General features: G+C 35.5%; 1 protein-coding gene across 13 annotated transcripts in view; it reads right to left on the bottom strand.

Annotated features, from left to right (window-relative positions):
• Window positions 1-18,425, bottom strand: part of NRXN1 (neurexin 1) — a 684,323-nt gene that overhangs the window by 449,624 nt on the left and 216,274 nt on the right. For all 13 annotated transcript variants that reach the window (XM_066178062.1, XM_066178063.1, XM_066178065.1 and 10 more), the window contains one exon: window positions 338-639. In XM_066178062.1, coding sequence (XP_066034159.1) covers window positions 338-639 — 302 coding nt within the window. The remainder of the gene's footprint in view (window positions 1-337; window positions 640-18,425) is intronic.

The raw sequence follows: 18,425 nt of genomic DNA, 5'->3' as shown, positions 1-18,425 counted from the left end.
AGAGGAAAAAATATTAAACATTTCTTTTAAATAGAGAGTTGCAATTCATAAAGTTTTTAGCCTTGACTAATACAAGCCTGCAAGGGCAGACAGTTGCACTGGAGAAACACTGGGTGATACCTAAAGTCTTGAAAACCTCTCACTGGTACTGTCTCAGACAGCTGCTTGCCCTACTACTTTCTAGATATGCCCCTGCTCAAGTGTGGCAGGAATATCCTTCTTTTTGCAAATAAAAAAACTAACCAAATGCCTCCTAAACATCCAATATGCAATTTTTAAATCATCAAGCATTTACTCATAACAAAGTCAGTTATTCTTGTATCCATTGTACTGTTACCTGACGCAGATTCCTGGTTACTTTCACATCATGCCAGGCATTGTCATTAAATTTCCCGTTCACAGGTTCCACCAGCGCTTCAAAGGCCCCTGAGCCCAAATTAATGACCAAGGAGACAGCTCCATTTTTCAGTGCAAGATTGACATAATCAGCCGATTTTCCTGTGTGAAGCATCAGTCCGTTCCTCTGAAGCGTTTTAAATGACAGAGTTATTTCATCACTGCTACTCTGTATGGGGTTCTGCGATAAATCATAGCAGAAGTATTCTGATCCCTTGAATGTCGCAATGTATTCTTCTTTTCCTGGCAAACAAAAGGAGAGAAACAAACAAATAAATCGCTGGCACTTAATTAAAGGCAAAGTGCATGAATTATTTTTATAGCTAATTTAACAGTATTAGTGTAAGCGCTGCATCAAAAAAGAATTCATTTAAAACACTTAAAATCTATGAAGGAAGGAGATAAATGAGATTTACTGTGAACATATTTTTAACTCTTTTCTAACAGAATTTTCATGTATATGATTAAACTCAGAAAATCAACTGCAGCAGCAATTGTATTAATGCTATCTAAGCATTCTGATCTGAAATAAATCTAAATAGATAACATTCAGATGAACATACAGACCAAAGCATTATTCTAGTCAAAGCACAGATATTTTCCTTCCCAACTCTCACTAAAATTATGACACCTCAAAAAGAATCAATAACTTAGATACTTCCAGTGGCTCTGCCTAAGGTCTTGAATAAACTACATGCACAAAATATTCATTTAGGAATCTACCTTAAAGTTTTATAGAGCACAGTGCCAGAGAGCAAGTTAAGATGAATCAGTAAATTGATAGGTTTTTTCTTTCTGGGATATATTTTTACTAACTAGTATGTGCCACACAGGTTATTTTTCTTAGTTCATCCTGAAGGTGAAACACAAATAGCTGAGCTCTCTATCTCAGAAAAGCAAGTATAACATATGTAGACATTACAATTCCCCTAAAATCTTATACATGAGCATGTACACTGACCGTACACTAGAGGTGTATGGAATTTAGAGGTACGGAAATGCAAAAATTATCTGTTAAGCTAGTAATAAGTTAGCAAAATCCCAATGAAAGCGTGCAGGTTTTATGCAGTGCATGGATGAAGGCGTGAAAACCTGAGGATGCCAAATTTCATCTTTCTTGATAAATTCAATCTCCAGGACAGAGCTGCACACACGAGTGTGATACCATCAGAACAAACCCAAAACATATGCATAAACATACAGATAAAGGGAATAACAGTGTGTATTTAGGAGACCAGTGAATGACAGAATATGCAAAAAAACAGGTGTGAGGACACAGGTTTTTTGAGAAGTCCCTGGGTGTATTTGTCTTCTGTTATAGCCTATACAATAACTTTGATCCTGCATATTCAAAATGCTTCTCTTTAGGTAATACGGTAAGTTCAGACACTACTGCAAAATACTTCAGATAAGTCACCAGATAATGACTGCATTTTGCTTTTACTTTGCTTTGTAATAAGAACATTAGGAGTTTAGTGTTTACTTGAAGCGCTTTCTCTCAGATTTGATGCAGAATTCTTGGTGGGGTTTTTTTTGGGTGGGTTTGGGGTTTTTTTTTTTGGGGGGAGGTAGGGGTTTTTTTGTTTTGTTTTGTTATTTTTGGGGGGTTTGTTTTGTTTTGGGGTTTTTTGTGTTGTTTTGGTTTTTTGTGTTTTTTTTTGTTTTTTTTTTTTAATTTTTTTTTGTTGCAGCAGCTAAATAATTCTAGACTACCATGTAGAAAAACCCAAAATGAATGTTTATCAATTATGCTCTCTTTACAGCTCAAAGCAAGATTCAGCTGTATAGCAACTGATAGCACATCCTGAACACTGAAACGTTTCAGGGGAGGAGGAACACCTTGGCTCATGGTGCATAAAGGATTCACAAACAATGCATATTCTGAGGTTTCAATGCACTCAAAGCAGCAGCCTGCATCTCATCTAATGAATATTTAATAAAAGCATAAAATGCTCAAGAGCAAATTTATTTGCTATGGGTGCTTGCTGCACAGGAATATTAAAGCAGCACGAACACCTACAATCGAGAGACAATAAAACAGATGCAGCAACTGGTATTTGTAATTTTGTCCCAGGTATTTAACGACTATACCACAAAAAAACTGAAGGACGTAAATCAATCAATATGCAAAATATTTATGTACACACATTATGCACTGTAAACTGCTTTTGTAAAACCAGATCATTCACACAGACCCGAAAATGTACGGAACTTAAATACATGCCAGGCCCTTTAAAAAAATTATTCCTAAACAAGGACCTGAAGAAGTAAGCAGTTCATCCAAGAAAAAAATGAGTAATTCTTCAAGCAATACCCCTGGAGAATTCACTGTTAATTTTTGAACTCTCTCTCATTCCTTTTAGCTTCAATAATACAGTCCATGGTACTCACTATCACCAAATTAATGTTTTTGAATACATTACTTATATTTACAAAAAATTAGCATTCACTTGTTTAAAAACTGAATTTTACTTCAAAACAAAAAGAACTCAAACTGAGCACAGCATTTTACTTAAGAGGAAACATTTTGGTGAAAAAACCTGAACACTGTGGATAAACACACTGACTGCATGCTTTTCCTACCAAACTGTCTTTTCTGCTCACCTGAAGAACCAAATATACCTATTATTTACTATTTTTACACTGTTTCCATGCCATGAATTCAAACATCATCTTCTATGACAATATTTTAGTTTGGTCAAACTGCAAATATTGCATAAATTATTTGAAACAGGTGAGGGAACACCAATAAAATACCTCCACATTTATCCAGTCTTCAGAGGGATTAATTCCTCACAATAAATTAACCTTCCCTCTTATAATCATTTGGATGAAACCTCAAGCATATTTGCCCTCAGTCTAACTTTGATATTTGGGCAATGATTGGGCACTGCAACTCCAAATCTGCCTTGCCATGCCCTGCTCTGAAATGGGAAGATAGGAGGTAAAATACCCACAGGGTTGCCAGAGCCTAACAAAGATTCTGGATAACCAAGAGGAAATCAGGTTACAAATTTTTTTTTGTGCTTTGTCACAGAGAACCAGACTTTTTGCACACACAGCAGAAGGCACATAAGTCAAAATGTTTCAGCACAGGACAGAAAAGCCAGTAAACAAGATTTGTAATTGACCCTGTATCAGTTTTTAATATCAAAAAGATCAGCTATTTTACTCTTGATATGAATGCATATATTTAGAATGGACATTAAAAAAATCTATAAAACATTCAAATGTTTTATGTAAAAAACCCACTCATAATCTGTTGCTACATTTCATACGACAATTTTTGTTGATCCTTTAAGCAAATTAAAACAGGCTTCATTAATAACCAGTTGTATAAACTGCTGGTTGTTTGTTTATTTTTTCAAATTATCACTTAATGACACTTAGAAAAACCATTAAAAATGCATGGCAGTCATTCTAGCCAGTATGAAGTGTTGCACTTCATTTAATGATTAAAATGTAATTACCTGCATAGAAAAGCACAAGATAATATGAACACCATAAAGGAGTATAACATATTTTTATTCTGAATTTTAAGTACTGTAAATTGTTGAATATTATGGCAGTGAAAATCCAGAATTAGAGGAGATGTGTAAATATAGAATGGCACAGTCTGTTTGTGTCACAGAAAGGATTCAAACAAGAGAAGCGCTCTATCAAAGCACCTGCTGCTGTAGCAAGGGTTTGTTTCTTTGCCCCATTGAAGTCAACAACAGTTTTAATGTTCAATTCTTTGGAAGTTCATTTAATCCTTAGTCTGATAAACATATGGAAACAATATTTCCATTGGCTTTAGCAGATTTTACAGGCCTACATAAGCACTATGCTAAGCTTTATAGCACATCCACCCATCTCACTAGCAGTATTCCATCATAAACTAGGTCTGGCTGTATCCATAATAATTTGATCAAGCCTGATTTAAATCGCATACATAGGACTAGATGCTTTGATCTTACTAGGTAGTAAAAATAATGGAACAATAGACAAGAAACAAAATTATGGCAAGAGTAAATAAAATTTGTTTATTGATAGCTGCAGTGTTCCTTTACATACGAAGAATCCAAAAGTTTATTAACTAAACCCCAACAACTGCTGTGACAAACCCATCTAGTATTGCACAGCAAAACCTGGTAGAATGCTGTCAATTTATCTGTCTGCCAAAATAATTACTGTCAAAGAGAAAATAAGCTGACACCACTGATACTCTACTTCTAAGAGCCAAGTTATTTCTCTACAATCTTCAAAACATTAAATGTGTTCTGAATAAATAAATTATTCCAAACCAGAGTCTAGTATGTTCCCAGATGTACAGTTCAGTGCTCCATTTCACAACAATTTAAAATTCAAGCATTTATCTTCTACACCATCAGCTTATAAAGTCTTTCTGAGAAAGTAACACAACTTAGGAAAACTACACTAAAAGAGCATATAGACAAAACATTAACAAGAATGACTGATACAATAAAACTAGAGAGCCTGAACTGCTACTTCTGTGGCACATTTTGCAGTAATAGGAAACTAATGGCTTGCCATTCCATACAAAGGGAATACTCTCCACATGAGGTGTGTACTGTCGAACCTGGAATGGTCTCAGGATGCATCATGCACAAGGTTTCTCAGCACACTGGTCTTTTAGGAAGCCAGTCTTTACCCTTCCATTAATATATCACTCACTGAATCTTAAGACAAAAGATTGCAAAGACTATAAAGTAGTTCTCCAAATGTTATAATGAATTTAACTGTATTTTTTTCTCAATCACATAATAAGGGATGACTGGGTTGCATCTAGAAATAAAACACAGGCACTCAAAGAAGAAACCAAAATAATACTGTCTAATTAAAAAAACAAACAAACAAACAAAAAAAAGACTTAGGTATGAAACCAACAAAAATGATGGAATTATGATAAAGCCAAAGAAATTAATTCTGAGAGAATGCAAAGGGTCTGCTTTATCAGTCAGGGTTGAGGGTTTTTTTTTTTGTTTGTTTGTTTGTTTGAAGTCCTGCTGTTGTTGCACACTAGTAGTCTTCTGTTCCTATCTCTTGTGAATAACTTTTTTAACAGCAGAATCTTCCATGCTTCCTTTCATTTCTCATAATCTTTCTTTTCCTTTCAGAAACTATACTCCTTGCCCTTGAAACAAGTCTCCACAGAAGATTTCAAGGAAGAAATCAGATCCATGATTCCAAATCCACTGCTGGGAAATATCTACCTGTTGATTTCCTTTTCTTTAATGCTCCCTTCCCTCTCCAGTAAGTACAAATTCCTGTGTCCCTTCCCTTTGTGGGGGAATAATTTCATTTTGAGGTAGTCATGACTAGCCTAAAATGAGAACAAAACCAGAGAAGTAAAAATAGGCTGTAGAAACGTCTATTCATTCCACGGGTTCAGGGGATCTAGTGAACCAATCCAAGCCTTTCTCTGGCAGAAAATGTTCCACTAAAAACCATGACAAAGTAAAACTTTGGTTAGTTGTTATAACCAAGTGCTTTGGACTGCCATAGTCTCTGGTCCTGGAATGTAGTGTCAGAACATGGTTTATCTCAAGAAACAAGATGCACCTGTGATCCTGTGCACTAAAGACTGCACTATTTGTGTCCAACATAAAAGTAAACGTATTCATTCCAGTAAAATGAGGTGCAAAGAAAAATTCTACCTGCTGAGAAAAAATTAACAGCATAACTGATACAAATTTAGGTACAATATAATGATGCAAAGAAACTTGGGAAAGTTTTTCAGCTCCTGTTTTGTTTCACACGCAATCCTTAAACAGTAGCCAATCACAAGAAGTATGAACCTCTAAATTATGAGCCTCTGATCCCTTCCCACCATCGCAGATTGGAATACAATTATGATAGCTGCTACTCATGATAAATGACTTGAAGGGAACACTAGATAAGTGATAAATTACTCCATTTTGCTAAACAGCCAGTTAAATTCATAACTAAAATGGCTACACCATGCAATTTCCTCACTAATTTTCATGTTCTTTTATTTAATCACACAGGGTATGCACTTCAAAAGCAGATTTGCAATTGAGGAGGGAGAGGAAAGCGAGCAGGAGTTTTAGGAATGATCCCATCTTAGGGTACATTAAATACTAAATAGCTAGAACGTGAAAATAAGAGAACTTTTTTCTAATTAGCAGTTGCATCATTAATTATTAGATTAGAATATCCTGCACTTTATATTGTAGTGATAATGCCTCAAAAAATTACTCAAAACTCCAAAGTTTAAAATAATAATTTTAAAAGGTATTCTTGTTAAATTAAGAACAAACTGCAAAATGTCAAATACTCTCACACCACTTCTACATTCACGGGAGAAACCACTTTTACTCAACCTTACTGTTGCCTTAAAACTTATTTATGAATTTTGGTAAGAAGTTGGGAAACCAGAGCAGAATTATACCAACAAATAAATACAGGCTTCAGTTTCTGGACCAAACTAAAAACTGTGCTGGACAACTTTGCAAAGGCCTTTTCCGGGCCTCAAGGTTCCCACTGACTTTACAGCTAAACTGAAAAATGCAGATTTCTAGCTTTCAAAGGATGAGAATCACAGACTTTCAGTATCAGATTGCTTATAGAACTGGTAGAAAAACTGATGTTATGATAGGAAAAAATAGCATTTTTAATTTTACTCGCCAAAGTAAATCTGAAAGGTTTAGAGTTAATTTGCTCTGAGTGATGAAACAGGTAATGTGAATTCTTCCTCTGCATCCTGGGCTGTCTCTCTTCTGTTTGTATCTTACAGAGGAGAGCTGTACAAAAGCAAATGCAGTTATTCTTGCAAAAACTGAAAGCAGTCTCTGTCCTAGATAAAAATCCATATTCTGTATTGCTTCTTGGATGAAGCAGTAGCACCTTACTCCTTGCTGAGCGTTTTCCAAATGAGTTGCATTCATTTTTCATTGTCTTAAGTAAAAATGTGGAATAGGACAAGAAAGAAAAATTGTTTTTATTTTGTTGGTGTTATACTTAAACACACATATCAAATGAAAGAAGAAAGAAGAAAATAATCCCCAACCAACACATTTTATGTGTCGAAAGAGTTAATGAGTTAAATGATCTGATAAGGAACAGTTTCAAAGCTAATAAGACACTTCTGAGACATCAGCTGAGTACTTCTCTTATGGTACCACACAGCACTAGAGGATTAGTGCAGCATGTCCTGGGGTTTAGATGCAATAAAAAACAACAAGCAATTTTCTAGTCCTAATTAGCTCCTGTTAAAAGACGCCCTTTGCAGCAATAAGCTTTCCAGAGATGCAGGGGGAATGCCACTGTAATGGTATTATGTACATGATAAGCCACTGCTATAAAACCAGTTTTGCAGTTGTCTCAGAGAGGTACTACAGGAATATGTGGCTTTTGACTCAGTAAAAAGAGATACAGCATGGTTTTGAAAAAGGTCAAACAAAACACCTTCCAGAGGGGATTGACAAAACTGTCACTTTTCGTTTTTTCTGCCTCTGCTTTAGATTGTACCATTGAAGGAATGTCTACATAAAAACATTCGGGAAAAGTCAGTTGGATCTCTGTGCTGGTCTTCAAAACATGTTTGAAAGAAGCTATTTATAACTATAGGTCTTCCTATAACTATGGGAAATCTATTATGAAAACAGTTGGTTTATTACATCTTCCAGCCTGTTGAGGATACTCTCATTTAAGAAAGATTTTTCACATACAAACCAAAAAAAATCTTTTTGAGTTACTGAGCATATGAAGAATACGTTCTATGAAAGGATCCTACAGCAACAAAAGGGATCTGAGAAGCTGAAGTCTCAGCTGAAGAAATCTGCTGTTCAAAATAATGAGCAGAGATGTGCTAATGGCCTGTTGCTATACTAGAACTATTTAATCTAAACAAGCCATGCCTAATATCTCTTTGCAACCCTGCCTCTTCAAATGAAGTGAAAGGAATTATGTCAGCTACAAAGAGTAAAAGAACTCTTTTTTTGATTAATTCTGGATATAGAGGAAGCTCAAAACTTCTCAAAGACAGGCAGACCATTAGTCAAAAATACTCTTTGAGCTTCATTATCTCAATTCACTGTCACATGAAAAATAATCAGCCAAAACTGTATTTTTTAACAAAAGGTTGCATATAAGAAGTAGCATCAGGATAAATGTGCCTTCTTGTGATGCATTTGATACTTCTTTTGGCATCCCAGAATTGCTTTCAGCCACCATCAGTACCAAGGTCTGGTGTTCAAATGAGCTCAGAAACGTTATAATTTAAAACTAAAGTCAGAATTATAAGCAATTCAATGTAATTTTTTGGAGACTTTTTTCTTCCAAAGAATGACAAAGGTAGAAGAATTTTCGTCTAGAGCAAAAGAATAGAGCCAATTTAAATTGGTTTGAATAATTGCTATCAAACTCGAATATCTGATAAACTTCATTAAAAATTCAGATAAACTTCCTCCAAATGTTAAATTGATTAATGATCACTGCAATGAATAATGAAATTTTACTTTTATGAATGCAACTGATGGACAAAGCACTAAGGACAACAGAAACATTTAATTGATGAGTACAGCACAGATCTTTAGTGGATTGGGTTAGGAACAGACAACATTCTGCTCTGGAAAGAAGAATCAACTATGTGTCCACAGTAAAGTAAATAAATGTGTATTTTAAAATGGAGGGAAATTGAAAAAATATTAATAACTATTTGTATAACAGGGATTCTGGTCAAGGTCAGGGCAATAAAAGCAGCTGACCTTTCTGTATTTTACAGAGAAAAACATCCACAGATATTTACACAGAACTGCAACCACCTGCATATGTATGGGTAGAAACATTTGAGGGTAATCCAGAATCAGGAAATGACTATTTAAAAATTCAGATGAAACATTTGAAAGGACTTCCCAACACACAAAAACCCTTGATGGTTATGATAGTGCTGCTACCATCTCTGGAGGCTGTGACATATCTTACTAGAAATGTTTTGACCTATTACTTTCAGGTTTTTTTCCTGTTGTCTCAATGCTGCCCTCCACTCTCTTCTTCCCTGTATCTTAGTTTTTCTCCTTCAGAGACCTTTCTTATTGCACTGCAATTCCTGCTGGGAGGCAAAGGTTGGCTAAGCCGTATGCTGGTCAGTGTTCTCGCTAATCAGCAGTCACTGGAAATCCCCAATCACATCTGAAGACCAGAACAAGCCATAATAATAATAAAAAAAATAATAATAGTAACAACAACAACAACAATAATACCTCTCACACCTCTATTTGTATTCTGTGTGCAGCAGTCAGATAAAAGAATATATAAAAATAGGCTTTTAAGGCTAGGGGAAAAGGCAAACTGAATTCAAACTAATTTAACACATTTCATTCTGGAAAAGACAATAAAATTTCATGAAATCTACAGAAGTGTGACAGATAATATTCTACATCGATGTATTGTAGCTATCTTTTTGCTTTTCTGACACTATTGTTAGTTCTTAAATTAACATTCGCTTTCCAAGACAATAAAGAAAATTGCAAAACTACCTTTTTTTTTGTAATGGTTTGACAGGATATAACTGTTTTTCATACTCCTTCTTCCTACCCCCAATCACAATTTAGGTCATAGTATTTCAGAACACAGGAGATATGGAGGAAAGAACACTGCCCATGTAAGCAAGAGCTTATTACTGAATATAAGACCAGGGTTTTGTGTAAATAACAACCAAAGATATTCAGTTGATAATTTCACATGTGACAGTCTCAAAATCTGATATATCTGACTGCAAATAAAATAAATAATTTTTTTTTGCTAATAATCACAGATAGGTATCAGTGCAATTTATATCAAGTTTTAAAAGACTAGTAGTAGCTACATAACAAAGAGTTTTAAGAAAAAAGTGTTGCTGTATTAAGTCAGTGGATTGCCACTACAAAGCCACTTCATGAAACAAGCCTGCTTATGGACATTCCAACTCTGTAGCATGGAGAAGCTTCTTAAATACACAGCAAGACATCAATGAAATATTAAAGGTCTGAAATCCATTCCCCCGCACCTTTTTCCATGATTCTCTAATGCTTACCCCCATAAAAAAGAATACAATTCAAAGAAATTTGATGGACACCTTAAGGGTGTTTCAAGTATCAACTGTTAGTTTATAAACCAGATAATTCTTGCTATCCTTTTACAGAATCACAGAATAGGTCAAGCTGGAAGAGACCACAGTGGGACACTTGGTCTGGTCTCCTTGCACGGCAGAGTCATCCTGGAGCACATGGCACAAGATTGTGTCCAGATGGTTCTGGAATCTCCCCAGCAAGGGAGATTCCACACTTTCTCTGAGCAATCCGTCCCAGTTCATGCTTACCTGCACAGCAAAGTTCTTCCTCATGTTCAGGCAGAACTTCTTGTGCATCAGTTCCTGCCCATTGCCTCTTGTCCTGTTGAGTAGAGCCTGGTCCATCTTCTGACAACTCCCCTCAGAGACACTGATGAGGTCCTCTCTCAGTCCTTTCTTCTTGAGGCTGAACAGCCCCAGATCCCTCAGCCTTTCCTCATAAGAGAGATGCTTCAGTCCCTTGATCATCTTTGTAGCCCTCCCCTGGACCAGCTCTAGCAGCTCCACATCTCTCTTGTCCTGAGGAGCACAGAACTGGACACAGCACTCCAGATGTGCCTCACCAGGGTTGAGCAGAGAGGCAGGATCACCTCCCTTGACTCGTTGGCGCTACTCTTCCTAATGCAGCCCAGGACACCACTGGCCTTCTTGGACACAAGGACACACTACTGGCTCAGGGACAGCTTCTTGACCACCAGGACCCCCTGGTCCTTCTCCACAGCACTTCTTATTCTTTTTTTCAATAAATACCCAGGGCTTGGCAACATTCACTCTTAAACAGAGTTTAATAATGTTCTAACATACTTTCATACTTCTATACTTAAGCTATAAAAAAAATAATGCTTTCAAGATCTACTCTTGATACCAATTTTTCTTTTAAATGAGACTTTCAAGAACTGACAAGCAGGTTTCTTGGCCTGACCATAGCTTTAAAATTATATGTGCACTGATTTATTTTCAAGTATGAATATATAGAAAGAGCTATGTCTATAATTACATTTAAAGGACCATTTTAGGCACGTATTTTAAAAATACAAAAGATTTCTAACCTACTCCAAGTCTTATTATCAAATCTGTGAAAATCCAAGAAAACTTCTGCAAGTAGAAAAATAATCAGTATTATATATACTTCACATTTAGGTTTTTGAAGACCAACTAGCCCCTTCTCCATTAATTCAGTATTACCTCCTTATTTTTCCAGAAGTCATAAGTCTTTGAAACTGCTTGATAAGGAGGCCTCCCTACTGAGATTACCAAAAGTCTGTTTATAGAAGCCTGCAGGAACACTGTAAAAGCAAAAGAAGATTAGCAGAGTATAAAAATAATTGGACTCTACTGCTATATTGATATTTTTGAGGAAAGATTTGCTGTTATGACTGGGCCAAGCTATCTGCTGGTAAATTCCACTGAACACAGCACATTTGCACCACTGGCACTTTATCCTGCTCTTTATGCAATAAATATGTCTAAGAAAATGAGATACTTAGAGCGTCATAGATAATGTGATATATTTGCATCATTGCATGGATCTAACATAAAACTTAACAACTCATTTCTCAGGTAATGGAAAGGGTAGAAAAGAGATGGAGATAGAAAGAGTGACACTGCCTCATTTTACAAACATTAGATATTAAGAAGTAATTTCACCTCTCCAGGAACTTGCCTAAAATAACTGCTTAAAATACTTCAATATTTATTATTACTACATAAGAGCTTAGTATAATTTACTGCCTTCTGGCCTACAGATACAAAATAGAAACAAGACTGTAATCATCAAAAAAACACAGAAGAAAACACAACTGAAAAAATAATTTAACATATCTTACAAAGGATAATCAAAAGAGAAAAGCTGTGACACTCTACTGAAAAGCACATTAACTAAATTACAGGTTTGAGTACTCTTTCAAGAATCTAGTCTGCATTCAGGGTCTGAGGTTCTCATTTCAAGGCACTAAGATTGCATTCACTACAGCGGCTGGTACTCCACTAAGCCATCGACTGGAGAGGGCAGGGAGAAAAGCCTGTAACCTTCACCAAATGTTTTGGCAACTGACATCTATTTTCCACAAATTTCTATCTCCTAGACAACGTGGAAAAAAAGCAAGACTGAAGCCTGTGTCAACAACAGCAGGAACCACAGGCTTGTTCCTCCTGCACAACTTGAGCATGACTGCTGGTCCCACACTAAACCACACAGGAATCAGAATCAAGGACTACAAAGAGATTGACTATTCACACACAAATACTGAAGTGTAGAACAAATTCTATAAAAGCTTCCAATGCAATAAAACTCTTTCTTTTCCTCTCAGAGAAAAAGATATCCCTCTACAGTATGGAGTAAGTGAAAGTTTGCTTCAAATCATAATTTGAACACAAATGTCCTTACCAGCAGCCTCCATTTTTTCTCTCCTACCTGTGCCTCACAGGTCTCCTGTAATTACCCATCAGCTGTTTAGATCACAGCCCCAGAGGCTGGTTAGGTTGTATATTTATTACATTAGGAAAATACCATCATACAATAGCCAGAGTGACAGGATCAATATACAGAAAATGCTTGCACTCTGAGTTACACAAGCTATTAATTCAACCTTCTTCTACAACCCTACTGTTTTCTTTGTATTGCTGAATATAGTTTTGTTTTTCTAAAGCCCCTTGTCATTTTAGAGCACTCTGAGAAAATAAGTAAAGCCCTTTATGCACAATACACAACACATTTAATTCTGAGTACATGCCATTATATTTCTAAAGCTATTTGATTACTACTCTGGATACCTTCAAATTAATTAAAATTGAAGAGTTCTTGACAAAACACACTAGCATTCATCATAGAACGACCAGGTCAGTTATTATGTTCACAAAATTATTTAAACCTTTCTGAACTTTCAGGAAAGGGAATTACTGCATCTGTCAAGAAATCATTCTGTAATTATTATCTCTATTTCTCCACAAGGCTCCACCTTACAGATTTGGATAAGGGTTTGGATTCAAACCTAATAGGAAGCTGTGTTTAAAGTATTTTAGAATCCTGACAATCAGTTCCATTGTTGAAGTAACATTATATCACAGTACTCAAATGAAATGGTACAGATGTAAACAGTTTAAAATTAAAGGTATGTGCATCATTAAGAAATCTGCTTAATTGTCATTAAATTAGAAATTTGCAGACTAGCAGTGCATTCTTTCTTAATTCATTTCTGCCTGAGTCCATTTTCATTGGATTCTTAAACCAAAATTTGGAGGTAAAACACAATTTAACTGGAGGATTATTTGATTATTTTATTATTCAAGGATTATTTGTTTGTATTGTAGTCTGGGGCTATGGAGACAATATGCACACTGAAGTATTTCCATCTCATAGGCTAAAGCAGGTAACATTCATCAGTCTGATAGCCATGAAATTAGGAATGTTTGATGTATCCAAGGGCAGCTCCTGCAGCTCTTGTTTTACCTGCTACACCCCTCTCAGTTTTTTCCCTACTCCCCCAATATGGAGTTAAGAAATAACTTTCCGTGCTGCTATACAAGAAACAGACTAATTTAAGCAGCTTCATGCTCCCCATTTTTATTTTCTATCCTCATCTTCCATGTTTTGGGGCTTTTTGCACAAGCACAAAGAAAAGCTGAACAGCAGCCAGCCCTGGCTCCTCAGAACACAAACAGAACTTTTCTTCACCCATCCTGTTGTGGGTCGTTTGTCAAGTGGATGCCTAGCACAGGAAATTAGCCATTAAATTATTAAATCCATTTACCCCTGTATTAGCAAAGAACTGCCTCAGAATAAAAGGAAACTACAGCTAGAGATTCTATTAAAACTCAGGAATTTACCATGGATTTCCAAATTGGTTTTAAAACAAGCTGCATCTTGACCCATTTTTGGTGGTGCAATAATCAGCATCCAGATATTTCTCACTGGCTAGTAAGTAGTGCCAGGACAAGATAACTTCTAATATTCCTTGGCTTCTCTCAAGACTCATAAAAGGACATTTAATCTTCCTCACAATATCATCAATTTTTCAAGCCTAGAATTATGTTTGTAAAAGCACATTTTCATTCTCTTTACACTCTACTAATTTTGTAGAGTAACTTTCAGAGGATCTACTACTTCCTGTGCTTACTCACTCCAGCCAAGCACTTGTTTTTTCCAATAGGCTCAGCTGACCACAGACAATGATCTATGAACCAAACAAACCCCAAATCCTCAAGCGGGCAGATGCAGGATGAATCTGTGTTTTGGCTGCTATACACCCACAGCTTTCTCTCATTAATTGAGCTCTAACTTGAGTAGTGACCCAATTTTTGCTGTATCTTTTATTGTCAGAACAAAACCAATTATGAACAGCTCCCAACAAAGTTAAATCTTTTTCACATTTTTCTTAAAACACCCTGCTCATTTGTGATACACTTAAATTTAATTCAGTCTCTGTAGACCTCCCAATGCCTTGAATGTACAGAGCTGAATGCAGAAAGATTAAACATTTTCTTACTGTGACCTACAACAATGTGTTGAAACTTTAATTATTATGTTAATTCAGGCATTGGACCCAGTGGATTTATTATATCCTAGAACCTAATAAAATCTACTCTGAAGTGAGATATAGATATTAGCTGGATCTAATTATTTTGTGTACAAATATTTAGACTGTGTAACAAAAGGCTACAACTAATTTTAAAACCTAATCCTCCTTTTAGGGCTTTTTCCTCAAGTAGACGTCTAGTTCCTCAGAAAGAATCTGAAAGCATGGCTCCTTGTAGCAACAAAAGCTTGTGTCTTAGTCAAACATTATCATTCCTAAATCCAAGGCTTTTGAAGCAAGACTGGTATTTATTAGATTAAAAAAATACATATATATATTATACTTGTCTAGTCTACCATCATAGGATAACATTGGGGGAAGAACAAAATCAACAACTTTTTTTTCCACTGCAGGACTGGATGAGGTACATCCCACTGTACTAGAACAATAATATCCAATCCCAAAATAGTTCACTTGGAATAAAGATGACTAATATATATAAGACAATAACAATCACTGAAAATTAAGGTTTAACCTTTTCCCTAATAGACAAAGCAGGTGTTTCTGATCAGGCTATCCCTCACATCAAATATAGTTTTCCGTCATTCACCAAGGAAAAATGCCTACTGGTTTCTTTTTTTAATTATCCCCCATCTCAGCCAATATTTTTCTTATTTTCCATTGGAACATGATTGACAAAAATGAAACTCATATTTTAAATAGTTTTGAAGAGAAAAAGAGAAGTGAAGACACTTGACGGGTTGGTCTTGGCAGATGTTGGTAAAACCACTGGAATTTTGCTGACTACACAAACTCTTCTCAAGCAATGGAGCTGGAGGTGGCTCATATAGTCTTATTTTTCCTTGGTTTCCTACATCAGAGTATTTTCTATTATAGTATCACAAAAGCGCCTGTGATGCAATTAGAAGCAATCCAGCTTTCATCAAGAGAATTTAAAAAAAAATGTTTAATATCATAAAGGCAGGCAGGAATTAATGAAAGCTTTCAGGCTTTATAGTACCAAAGCAGAGATTTTGGCCTGTGCTCATTTTTGATTACACATTTTAATTGCTTACCAACATATTGCCTTGATAAACATCACAAAGATAATTTCAAATTACCAGATATAAAATTATTGTTCCAAATAGTAATAAATAGAGCTATAAAGGAATCCTTCTATCAATATTTTCTCAAGTTGATGTAAATAAAGATGCTTTTTGTTAAAGACCATGAATAGCTCAAGTATATCTTTGTATTATTTTTAAGCAATTTGCCCACAAGAATATTTGTTTCCTGCATTACATTACACATTTTCCCACAGCAAGACCCCACATTCAAGGTATTCTTACACTTTTCCAATCTACTCAAGTCTTACACTTACACTCATATCTTTCATATGAAATCAAGAAACTTAATAAAGCACAGCTCTAATACAAACCTCATTATATTTTGGGGTTTTTTTTCTTTAAATTCTCCAATATCTGAGCTGGATCACACTACTACAAAGATAACATTTGAACTTAAATCAATTATATGAATGCAATCTAATTCCAATTTTTATACAACTATGTATCTATATCTATATCTATCTATCTATATATATAGTATTCCCTGGACATGAACTACCTTAATTTTCATTAAATTTTCATTAAATTAGTTGCTTCCTCTCCATTTAAGTAATTTTATAGATACCTAAATTTTAAAAAATCAATGTATTCTAAAAAAGATTCTCTAAAATATACAAGCTCATCTGATAAACTGTCCATTTTTCCTTCTTGCTCAAAACCACTTTTTTCTTGATAGTGAAAAAAAGAAGGCTTTTTTTTTTCCACGGCTAAAGAAAGTTCAAAGTTACCATGGTAACTGAACAAAAAGTCATGAAGGACTTGCTGGTAAAGGTCTTTATAGTATATAAAAATACATTCAGATGTACTGGAAAATCTTTTAGGGTTATTTTAAATACATAGAACTAACAAACTCAGTGGTGATTATTATGAACAAGTGTTAAAAGTATATGTCTTGGTTACTTTTGCAGTAAGGTGCACCACTGAGAGGCTTGTTCATTAAAGGTCAACTACTCTAAGTTGCATGAGAGGATACTGGAAAACCTGTTCTTGCATGAACCTTGTTGTACTAAATTTTCTTAGCTAAGTATTGTGTTGTCAGAAAAAAAAAAAAATTAAGCAAAGTATTCATTATACCTCAAATGAAACAACTCATTTCTTGCCTGAGTCTGACAACTTAATACAGCAAGTTAGCAAAAAATCAGCTAAGCCATGAGGTGTGTGAGAAAATACAGTCCTGCTTTTACATTGGTTAACACACCTCTATATATTATATATATACATTCACATAAAAGCCCCACATGTTTCTAATTTTATCTTGTACGGTGTGCTAGAGTATTTTTACATTTCTATATTAGCTATAACTGACTTAAAATAAGTAATTGGATAATACTATAGTTCTCAAGACTCAGACCCCAAACTTCCACTGGCATTCCTAGGGATAGGGATAGGGATTCCATCCTTCACATGGGGTTGTGTTATTCAGCATAACTGGTCTTCTAATGAACTAAGTTCCTAACCATTCCTCATTGCTGAAAAATTGTGTTATCCTACTTCAGGACAGTTGTTGAGCAATTGAGTGCCTTGAAAGGAACACAGGCTGAAATTCGGTTAGGCACTTAAACTTACTCTGAGATTTACCCAGACCATTAACCAGCAAAGGCATGAAAAACTTCATTCTGCCCTTCACTACACATGCTTTTATTCCTGTGTATTTCCAGTAGTTGTTTACATAGTTCTTACTCATTTTCAGAGGTCTTGCTACAGGATGCCAAAGCCTGCAAAGTCATTCAGGAAATTTCAATTATAAACAAGTAACTGGCTGAGAGAACCAAATCCCTGGCACTGGTATGTTTTCCACTGATTTCTTTAAAAGAGTAAAATAATCACATGCCTTTACATCCATCAGTCATCCCACTTCACATACAGTCCTTACAAATTTACACCTTGTGTTAGGGTGGACCCTAAAGCACTTCACCAATTAATTTAGGGCTGTATTTTAAGAGACATCTAGTATATTGTCATAAGCCCTTCATTTAAGTTGTGTAGAGATGAAATGATGTTTGTGTCAGCCTGCACTTTTTTAAAATCCATGGTATTTTTGGTCCTAGTTTCAAGATGTTTCAGATGTATCCAGCAGTAGCACCAGTGCTTGCAGTGGATAGTGACACAAAAACACACCACCTCACCTAAGCAAAAGCTTCTGAATTCTGCAGTTACTCACCCTGTGGCATGTTTTAGGTGTGGGCACATCAATGTAGAACTTAATTCAGAATATTGGTGTGGATTTATCTTCCTGCTGAGAAGAAAGATGTGAAATACCAACTGCAAGGGCATTCCAGTCATATGAGAGTTGCAGCAAAACCTTGCACATAC

The sequence above is a fragment of the Chamaea fasciata genome, unplaced genomic scaffold, assembly GCF_029207755.1.
Source record: "Chamaea fasciata isolate MVZ Bird 193981 ecotype frontalis unplaced genomic scaffold, bChaFas1.0.hap1 SCAF_3, whole genome shotgun sequence".
In the NCBI taxonomy this organism is placed as follows: domain Eukaryota; kingdom Metazoa; phylum Chordata; class Aves; order Passeriformes; family Sylviidae; genus Chamaea; species Chamaea fasciata.
Note: the sequence above shows the minus strand (reverse complement) of the source record. Positions and strands in the feature narration are given on the sequence as shown.